Source organism: Eriocheir sinensis, chromosome 35, assembly GCF_024679095.1.
Source record: "Eriocheir sinensis breed Jianghai 21 chromosome 35, ASM2467909v1, whole genome shotgun sequence".
Taxonomy (NCBI): Eukaryota; Metazoa; Arthropoda; class Malacostraca; order Decapoda; family Varunidae; genus Eriocheir; species Eriocheir sinensis.
In genome coordinates this window covers 17,124,345-17,134,943 of record NC_066543.1, presented here as the reverse complement: position 1 = coordinate 17,134,943, position 10,599 = coordinate 17,124,345, and the positions used below count along the sequence as shown (strand labels likewise).

The 10,599-nt window shown below is 43.2% G+C and overlaps 1 protein-coding gene across 1 annotated transcript; it reads right to left on the bottom strand.

Moving 5' to 3' along the window:
* Positions 1-6,789: 6,789 nt before the first annotated feature.
* Positions 6,790-10,544, bottom strand: LOC127007516 (uncharacterized). The gene is made up of 2 exons (XM_050878641.1): positions 10,136-10,544; positions 6,790-8,494 (listed from the first exon to the last, which is right to left on the bottom strand). The coding sequence occupies exons 1-2, from the start codon at positions 10,368-10,370 to the stop codon at positions 8,370-8,372; spliced, it is 360 nt and encodes a 119-aa protein (XP_050734598.1). The 5' UTR covers positions 10,371-10,544; the 3' UTR covers positions 6,790-8,369.
* Between the last annotated feature and the right edge of the window lie 55 nt (positions 10,545-10,599).

Genomic DNA, 10,599 nt, shown 5'->3' with positions numbered 1-10,599 from the left:
CACGTCGAGCCGCGCCCCCCGCCGAAATGTTGACGAAAGGTGACGACCGTGAAGGAATGTGTCTCGGTGGTGCGTCAGGCCGGATCTGCAACACTACTATTGCTCTGGTATTGGGCACACATTCAAACGGCTCCATCACCTCCCCCACTCACACGATTCTTTTTTTTTTTTTTTTAATGTGTACTACCATTTTGTTAGTATTTTATTTTCGAACCTCACCTCACCAGGTACTGAGGAGCTGAGAGGGTCGTGTCGTCAACCTGTTGCTTAAATACACCCTTCTAAAGCCCCTTTCCTACCTTCACGAATTCTATGCCGATGAGCTACGAACTTGACCTCGTAGAGCATCGTGAGGTATCGTGACCAACTTCGGATTCATTCGTAGGCCACTTCGTAGCGATTCGTAGTGGATCGTGGCGGTTCGCGGTACTGGTGAAAATTTTTAAACATGTTTGAAATTTCTTCACGATGCGCTACGAACTCAAAATTCGTAGGTCATCATAGGTGGTTCGTAGAAGATCGTAGCGGTATCTTAGAGCATCGTGGAACATCATAGCGGCTCGTCATGAATCTTGAACTTCAGCTCCATCCAAGAACCGCTACGATGACCTACGATAATGCTAAGATGTACTACGATATGCGACGAACCGTCAAGAATTGACACGAAGTTCGTAGTGCATCGTGAGAAGTGTGCGTATATGCCCAAGGCAGTCTCACGATGCGCTACGATGTTGACCAAAATGAGCTACGAATAATCTACGAAGTGCTACGATGCGCTACGAATAATCTACGAAGTGCTACGATGCGCTACGAATAATCTACGAAGTGCTACGATGCGCTACGAATAATCTACGAAGTGCTACGATGCGCTACGAATGACTTACGATGAGCTACGAATAACGTTGCGATTTGATTTGATAGAAATGCATTCGGGCGCACATGTGTGTGTTTGAGAGAGAGAGAGAGAGAGAGAGAGAGAGAGAGAGAGAGAGAGAGAGAGAGAGAGAGAGAGAGAGAGAGAAATGAGAAAGAAAGAAGGCAAGAAAAAAATAAGGAAATAAAGAAAGAGAAGAAGAATGAAACAAAGAAAGGGGAGATAGAAAGAAAAGAGATATCAAGAAATAAATGAATAAATGAAGAGAAAGAAACAAATAAAGAGAGAAGAAAAGGAGAGAAAGAGAGAAAAAAGAGACAAGAAGAATGAGAGAAAGAAAAGAAGAGAAAGAGAGAAAAAAGAGATAAGAAGAATGAGAGAAAGAAAAGGAGAAAGAAGGAAGGAAACGAAGAAAGAAAGCAAAACAAAGAGAGAAAGAGACAAAAGAAAGAAAGAGGAATGAAAGAGAAATAACTAAATTGAGGAGAAAGAGAGAAAGAAAGAAGGAGAGTAAGGAAAAAAGAGAAAAAAAGGAAGAAAGAGAGAAGGTTGAAAGATATAAAGAAGAATACTGAAAAGGAGAAGGAAAAGAAGAATAAAAGAAAGAAAGAGAAAGAAAGAACAGTAAAAATGAGAAAGAAAGAAAAAGAAAGAAAAAAGAAAGGAAGAAAGGAAGAGAAAGAAAGAAGAATGAAGGAGAAAGAAAGGAGAAAGACGATGGTTTGTAGGTCTTCGTAGCTCTTCGTAGGTAATTCGTAGGACATCCTTGGTAATTCGTAGGTGTTCGTGGTTCAGATCTGAGGAAATTGTTGCAGATCGTAGCGGTTCGTAGTGCTTCTTACTTAACTCGTAGGTCTGCCGTAGTCACCTCGTAGCGGTTCGTAGACGCAAGTTTTGAAATCACACATCGGGGCAATTCGGGACTGCTACTAGCCATCCTCCGCTCGCTCGATTTCTTTATTAATCCCATTTTGGCAATCTCATTTCTCCTTCCTTTCGTTTCTTCCATCCGTCCTTATTTATCCTCCCCTGCTTCCTCTCGTTCTCCTCACTTTCTCTCTCTCTCTCTCTCTCTCTCTCTCTCTCTCTCTCTCTCTCTCCTCCCTTGCTCCCTCCCATTTTCCCTCACTTCCTCCTTTTCTCTCTGTCCCTCTCTCTCTTCCTCCCTCGTGACACGTCCAAATAATTGCCAAGACTAGTTCCTGAGACAGTATCGTATTTTTTAAGCATCTCATCATTATCATCACCATCATCGGAAGCAGCAGCATTTAATCTTACCTCTCGCCTCTCATTTTCGTTCCTCATGTCTTTATAAATAAGCCTGTTTTTCTTGCGACTCTGTGTGCCTCGCTTTTCTTGTGTGTATGCTGAAAAATTATCCCTCTCCGACAATTATACGTTTGTTATTTGTTCGCTATTATTATTGTCATTATTATTATTATTGTTGTTATTATTATTATTATTATTATTATTATTATTATTATTATTATTATTATTATTATTATTATTATTATTATTATCATCATCATCATCATCATAACCGTAACCCATCAGCCTTAGCATAATAGATTACAGCCCGAAGAGGAAAATAGTCCCGCCTCAGCATCATTAACTTGGCCGACCTGACAGCATTGTTCGCGTCTAGTTTTCTCCCGGTGATCCTTTTTCGCAGTAGTTTTCCTTTGTTCTCCTTGTAACTCGCCGACAAGTAAGAGAGAGAGAGAGAGAGAGAGGGGGGGAGCTTGGGTCAGGCTGGTGAGGGAAGAAAAGGGAGAGCCAGTAACACCTGTGGATGCACCCAATTACCTTTACCCAGGTAACCGCGTCTGTCTCCCGAGTCACTGTTTCACATTATCGATCGTGTGTGTGTGTGTGAGAGAGAGAGAAAGAGAGAGAGAGAGAGAGAGAGAGAGAGAGAGAGAGAGAGAGAGAGAATACTTGTTGCTCTTTTTATCCGTAAGACATCTTAAAACTTATGAAAATGGTTTGAAATTTTAAGAGTCTGTTGTTTCTTTATCGTTCTTTTTTAACGTTCACGAGAGATGAGAATCATGTTGCCCGCGCATTAAACCAACGCTGAAATTCCAAAATACCTTTCCTATTAGCTCATTTGGTTGTGTTTTTTGAGAAACGAAAGGAAGAAAAAAATGCGATAAGAAACGACACAAATTACAAGAACTTTCCCATCCAACCTTCACTATTCAATTGTTTCCTGGAACTTAACTTTTCTCATTAGATATAATAAAGTAGTAAAAAATATCAATGTTCTCAAACGCTTGGATATGAAAGGTTAGGAGAATTCGCCTTTTTGACTCTCGGTACATGATTTCCATAGAATTGTGTATTATTGATAAAATTTGCCAACTCCAGACGTGTTGATCTAACAAGGTAACCGATAATTATCCTGTAATTACCTTCAAACACGAAACTAAATTCATCCTCCCTCATTAGGTGCCCTCACCCTCACCTTTAGAGGCTAATGAGGTGTATCATGTTGCCACGCCACCCGCTTCATTACACCAACACCACCTATACCCTATATATATATTTTTTTATCCAACACTATCCTTGATTCTCACACTACACCAAACCACCCACTTCATTACACCCACACCACCTATATATATTCTTATCCAACGGTATCCTTGGCACTCACACCACACCAAACCACCCATATCGTTACGCCCACACCGCCTTCAACCTATATCCTTTTTTTTGAGCAGTATACTTGACACCTACACCACTATACTCACCCCCAACAATACCACTACACACACACACACACACACACACACACACACACACACACACACACACACACACACCACTAAACTCACCCCCACAACGCCCATTACACCCCACGACAATACCACAAAACCTTTACACTCATCTACCCACACCACAACACCCACACACCCATAACACCACTCCACAACACCACTCGCGTCACCACACCACTCACACCTCCACAAGATCACTACACCCACATCACTAACCCGCTACATATACACTTTTTTTCTTTTCCGCCCATCCACACCACGACTCCATGCCCCCACACGCAACACCCGCCCCCACAACCATCTCAACACACTCAAACCACCGCACCTTTTTCACCCTATATATCATTCCGTCTCCCCTACAATCCTTTCCCTCCTTATCACCGCCCACACTGATAGATTTTCCATTCTTAATACGCCGTAGAGAAGGGGCGTTGGCTTGAGGTGACGGGGCGATGCGATGGCTAAGCAGACGAACATAAATACCTATTCACGCAACCTTCGCCCCTCACCTAATAATCCTTCCCTTCCTTCCTCCCTTCCCTCCACATAGTATTCATTCTCCCTGCCTACCCACGCCTCCCCCGCCCACTCCTTCAATCCGGAAAAAAGACTTTTGTAAAAGGTCTAGTTCCATCTTGCATAACACCCTCTCTCCTACCCCGCCATCACCAACACCCTCATCACTACCACCATCATCTCCTTCGCTCCCTCACAACTACCCTTGCCACCACCACCTCCTTCCCCAGCCTCTCCGCAGCTCCCCTTTCGTGTGCCTCAGCCCCCAGGGAAGGCAAGCTGAAGAATGAAGGAACTTTGAAGTGGATATGTATCATTTTACCGGCGTTCGTCCTCTCCCTCTTCTCCCCTCTGCCCTCCTTCCTCTTCTTTCCTTCCTTCCTTTCTTCCTCCCTTCCTTTTGACCTTCACTGTCCCTCCCTGTCTCCTTCCCTTCCTCCCCTGCGTCACCTATCCCCTTTACTTCCCTCTCACCCTCGGGAGCTGGGTGGCGCGGTGGGTGAGGTGCTTGGCCTGGGATCGAAAGGTTGTGAGTTCGAATCCAGTTCACAGCAGATCCTTGGTGAGATTTAGCGCTCCTATAACCCTGTGACTTAGCTCGGGGGGCGTCTTTTAATTACCTTTTCTCATCTCACCTCCCTCCCACCTCTTCTATTTTTTTTTTTTTTTTTTTTTTTTTACTAAGCATGATTACATAAGGTGGTACATGGAATTGACATCATACAACTAAAAGTTACCGGTAAGGTTCCGAATAACTATCTGTAGTTGTGTTACAAGATAATGGACAGTACAGTGATAAAGTTAGTGGTGTACATTGGACAGTAGCCAAGTGTTCACTTCTTTTTTAAAAGTGTGGAGTGTAGTGGATGTGTGAATGTCAGTGTGTCTTGTCAGGCAGTTCCAGCGTCTAGTGTATCGGGGCACGAATGTGCGGAGGAAGGTCTCCGTTCTGGCGAAGGGCACGGTGAGCTGGTGTTCCCTCGACAGAGCGACCCTGGTGGCAAGGGGGTATGGTGTTGCCCACGTTGCCGGAGAGTTGCGAGGTGCGGAGCAGCCTGCATGTGTACCTTGTAGATTAAAGGAGTGAATGAGGTCACCGATATTTGTTTGGAGCCCTCTGACATTGGCAGAAACAATAGAGAGATAATCTTGATTAATGTTGCCCATGACTCCACACACCGGGAGGAAGGTTGAGTGGTGGGCCTGGATGAGGCAGGAGTGGTTGTTGTGTGGTGGCTGGCGGTCCTTGCTGCGATGTCCAATTATGCCCCAAGCTCACAGCTTGAGTTGGGGGAGAGAAGGAGGCTGGAGCAAGAAGACGAGTAAGAGACTGCACGAGATTGGCGTTGTTCAGAGCCTGTTCAGTCGTGATCTTGTGGAGGAACTGCTCCTGTCTCTCAACTGCCAGGCGAGTGCGGCACTCCTGAGTAGTGTGACGAGGACGCTGGCAGTAGTCACACCACTTGTTCATAGGACAGCTGGCTACCTGGCTTCCGTGTGGTCTTTGCGTCTGCAGGTGTAGCAAAACTCTCTTGGGTGTGTAACAGTAGGACGAGGCTGACCAGCAGCACCTGAGTGTCGTCTGGGTGCGTGAGTTAGTGTGTGTTGAGCTTGCTTGCCTTGTCCCCGAGAGCTTGAAGGAATTGTTATGTTTGGGTGCACGAGAGGGTTGCTCAGCTAATGGATGAGTGTTATGTGACAGGCTAAAGCGAGGATTATCCAAGTCAATTACTTCCCTCCTATCGTCCTGCTGTCCCGTCCTTTCTCCCCCCTTTCCTCCTGCCCTCTTTCCCTTACTTCCCTCTTTCCGTCTTTCCTCCCACGTTCCTTTTCTTCCTTCACTTTATTCCTCTTACCTTCCCACCCTGTTCCTGTTATTCCCCTCTTTCCCCAACCCTCCTACCTTCCAACCTTTATTTCATCCTACCCTTCCATACTTTTTTTCCTTCCTCCCTTCTTTCCTCCTACCCTATTACACTCCTTTCCCTCTTATTTTATTTCTTCCTACCCTTCTAGACTCCTTTCCTCCCATTCTCCATCATTCCTTCTCTCTCTCAAGCGCTGGAGGAGGAGGACGGAGGGAGGGTGTTGCTTTGAATATATGTGATAGGTAAAGGGAGGGATAAGAAGGGGAGGTGATGGAGGTAGGGGGCTTCTTCTCTTTTTGTCCCACCTGGAGTAATCTCAGGTGAGCCTCGAGGGAGCGGAGGCAGCCGAAATGGAGGGAGACGGGAGAAAATAAATCCGACTCATCAACTGGCAACTTTTTTATATTTTGATCAATAGATTTTTTTCTTCCCCCTAGCGCTTCCTCTCTCTCTCTCTCCTCCTTCCTCTCTCTTCCCCTCCAGGCTGTTGTAAAGATCGGCACCTTTCACTGCCTCTTTTACCCCCTATCTCTTTTTTTTCTTATTTTTTTTCTATGCATCTCTTTCGGTGCGTTTCATTCACTCTCTCCCCGTCATTTTCCATTCTCGTTAATATGTGTGGATGGTGCAGACCAGTGGTTCCCAACCTATGCTCCGCGGACCGGTGCCGGTCCGTGGCTTATGATTTGCTGGTGCGCCAAATTGCTTTACTAGTGACTTTTTGTTTGTTCATGATTTAAGAAAATAATAATCTGTCAAAACATTTTATTTTTCAAATAAGTAGTTATAATGAAATAAAAATTGAAAGAAATGTTTCGAGTATGATGCAACACCCGCCGAACAGACGAGAAAGAAAGAAGAAAAAAGAAAGAAGAGAGAACGAGAGAAAAGAAGAAAGATTGAAGAAAGAAAGAAAAGAGGAGCTAAAGCTAGCGAGAGGGAGATCGGATTTCTAATTTCATTTTTAAAATATGAGATATTACGTTTTGGTGTATTGATAGACCTTGCAATAGGTACATGAATCTATCACCATGACAGCTAGTCTTTTCCATGTCTGCTGTAGTACTAAGTGCTGTAGTAAGTGTATTATTTTTTTCCTCTCATGGCGTCCATTTGAATAATTTAGCCTTTATAGTCACTTTACTTTGTATAATGTGAAACATTACATTACATGGCATTGTCCCACTGAATTTTAAATTGCTAAAAAAAAAAAATGTGTATTTGGACTACATAGATGTCAGTGTATGCTTGGATCTATGCCTATGGTACTGGTCTGCAGAATTTTTTTCACTTGCTCGACTGATTCGTGGCTTTGAAAAGGTTGGGAACCACTGGTGTAGAGGACTCACACCAACCACCATTCCCCTTTTCTCGTCCTTTCTCCTCACTTCTTTGTCTTTACGTCATCTCATTTTTTTTTCTTTCACTCTTAAAAGAAAAAAAATGTCACGGTGATTCGTAGGGAGCCACAGTCAAAACATGAGCCATAACACTTCGTTGTTCTAGGGCTTGGTAGACGGCGGTGATGTGGCGAATGTTTTGAGAAAAGGATATTAATTTTAAAGGCGGGGTGAGCAGGAAAGAAAGAAAGCGACAAAAGTTTTAATTAATTTGGCCTTTCATTTTTGTATCTGAAATGTTGAGTGGTTGTGTCTTGACGTCGATAATAGAATCGCCTTTAATTAATTCTTGTTTTTTGTTGTCTTTGTTGCTGAAAGTATTGATGCGGAAGTGTAGTTGATGTACTTATGTCCTCATTTCACTACCGGCTTTTGGTTGACTGTACAAATAATTATTGAGTATCTTGACTTATTTACTTTCTTCTTGGAATTCAGGTGGTGGCTAGACTAAAATAATGGGATATTGTTGCTTGCTCTCCTTTTAATTCTTTGTGCACAGATAAATACACTATTTGGGTTCTTTTTATTGTGTTAGATACTACTCGTGGCGATGGTGGTGTTAGTGTCAAGTTTTCTTCCTGATGTTTCCTATTTCCTCTGACAGCAATGGGGTGTTTTATTTTGTTTTAACGTTTAGAAAAGGCGGACAAAGTGCATAACAAGAAGCCACACACGGCCTTTAACTTCGTGTAGCCAAATACGAAACAGTAGAGTGATGTTTTGTCGGTCAATCTTGTGACGTGATGGATTCCTACTTTCCGTTTTCTTCACTACAAACAAGGTCACTACGACGCTGAAGCCTATAGACCTTGCGAAGCAGTAATTATCGCATAACCTCGTGGCCGTGCAGGGAAACAGGGCGGCATCAGATAACTTCCACGAGCCGTCTTAGTCAGTCGATATTTGCGGGCACTTCGAGGTACGGGAATGTCTAGGTGGTGGTAGAGGTGGTTTTGGTGGTTCGTGTCAGCAGACCTGGGAGACTGACGCGCCACTTGGAATCTACCGTGACAACCAGCATCTCAGCCCCCAGCACCAGTGACCACGCCAGCACGCCTGCAGCAGAACAAGGGGAAAGAGGTATTACTTGAATACTTTGCTCTACACCGTGAAGCATGAAAAAGGAAATGAGAAAGAGCAACTTTACCCAATATAATGTGATGACAAGACTAGTGAAGACAAGCTAGCAAAATTTTACTGCATTGTCGACACCTACGCAACAGTCCTGGCCATAAATATTACCACGCTGAAACAAAGGGAAGGTAAAGTTTGCGGCATACACTGTAGCTGCGCTGTAGTGTATGCCTCCATGCTCCTCTTCCTTTTGTGTAAATAGTTAGGTCTATTTATTAAAGTAAACTCAATATGCATGCACATGATTCTGACGCTTGTAATAATCATAACTAATTGTACATGGTAAAACTTGAATAATAAAAAAAAACAGCCTTAATAAGTACACAGTTTGTAACATTCCGAACCAACGTGAACATAAATGTCTGTCTGTAAAAAGCTTGTCATACACCCAAAAATATATCATAATTGTGTATAATAATTGTAAGCTTGCAACATCCGCGTCACACATGACCATGAACATTTGTGTGTAAAAATATTTTGAGTCATACCAGAAAAAAAATCAATGCACACAAGCTCAGAAAAAAAAACTAAGTTTAAGCTTCCACCAACAAACAGCCAGGGTAAAAATAAACCCGAAGAGAAAAGAAAACGCTTACAAAGGATCATAATCAGGAAGTCAAAAATTATCGTGTGGAAAAATGGAATACTTAAACGAGTGAGCCCGCGGCGAGCAGTCAAAAAATATCGTGCAGGGAAGGAGACCGTCGGGGCGAGAAAGAGCTAAAGACACTCACGACGGGAAAGCTCAAGTGCGGCCATAGGGCTTCACGAACCCTTCTTCCTCTTATTGCACAGGAAGCAGCGCTGCGTCCGGAAGGCGAACAAGAGGGGACGCTTTTTTATTTTTCTCATTTACAGTTTTCCTTTAAAATACATAACCAACTCAGAGATAAGTCTATAAGGAAGAAATCTGTAAGAGTTAGAAGAAAATTGTATGAAATATGAGTTTATTTATTTGTTTATTGTTATTATCTTGAGATCGAGAGAAGTTATATTAAGTTTTATATGATGGAAAAGGAACATGTGGTGGGAAGACAGTGTACATACGTGTCTCAAACATGAATATGACGGCGTCAATGTGGAAAAAAATGTTTTGTTTCTGTATTTAGAATAAGTACTCAGCAATTAACGAACATAGCTAAATCATCTCAAATGTTTCGAAGATAAGAATTAATAGAAAGGTAAAAGGAGGTCAGTAGAACACCGCGCTTGTATAAACAGCAGTTCGGACTAAGAATAAGAAATAAAAAAAATAAAAAATAAAATATACAAGAAAAATGTCTATTTCAAATACTGATCTTCTAAATACGGATCGCGCTCCAGAAATGGATAAAAATACTCATCGGGTCACCACTTACTAGAAACAGGTAACCAATGACCAAGTGTCAGGAGGCACGGCACGCCCCTCAAGGTACTGCTAAGAGGCATCAAGATACGCCGTGAGGGAAAAAAAATGTGGGTCGGTGCAAAGACTTCAGGTGCGAAAAGTTGAAATGGGCAAAGTAAAAAGTTAAAAGTTGGGAAAAGTTTGAACAACCCTGATTTAGCCAGGCAAGTACTTACAGACGCCGTACATAAAAAAGAGGCCGTAGTAGTCGGTGAGGGAGAGCGGCCGCTTGGTCCCCTGCAGGTCTGAGCCTGGGGGGCTGAGGCAGGCCGTCCCGTTCGGCAGCTGTTGCTCTATCCAGCGATCCACCAGACCCTTGTTGATCAGCTCCAGGATGCTGCGTGCGAAGGGATAGGCTTGACTTGGAAGCGTTTGTTGGGGCTGAAGGTGGTGATGTGGAAATGGGTGCATGTGGGTGTGGGGAGTGTTTGTATGTATGGCGGGAATGTAGGCGTGGGTGTGGGTGTGTGGGTGTGGAATCTTTAGGAGTACAATGGAAATTTATCTAGAACTGATCTCAAACTCCGTGTATTGTAAACCCAAAAGTTCAGTAATTAGTGGTGGCCTCTTCCATCTCCCCAACTGTATTTTCTTTACAATATGTCTGTAATTATACTCTTTTAGCAAAATTATACAGATA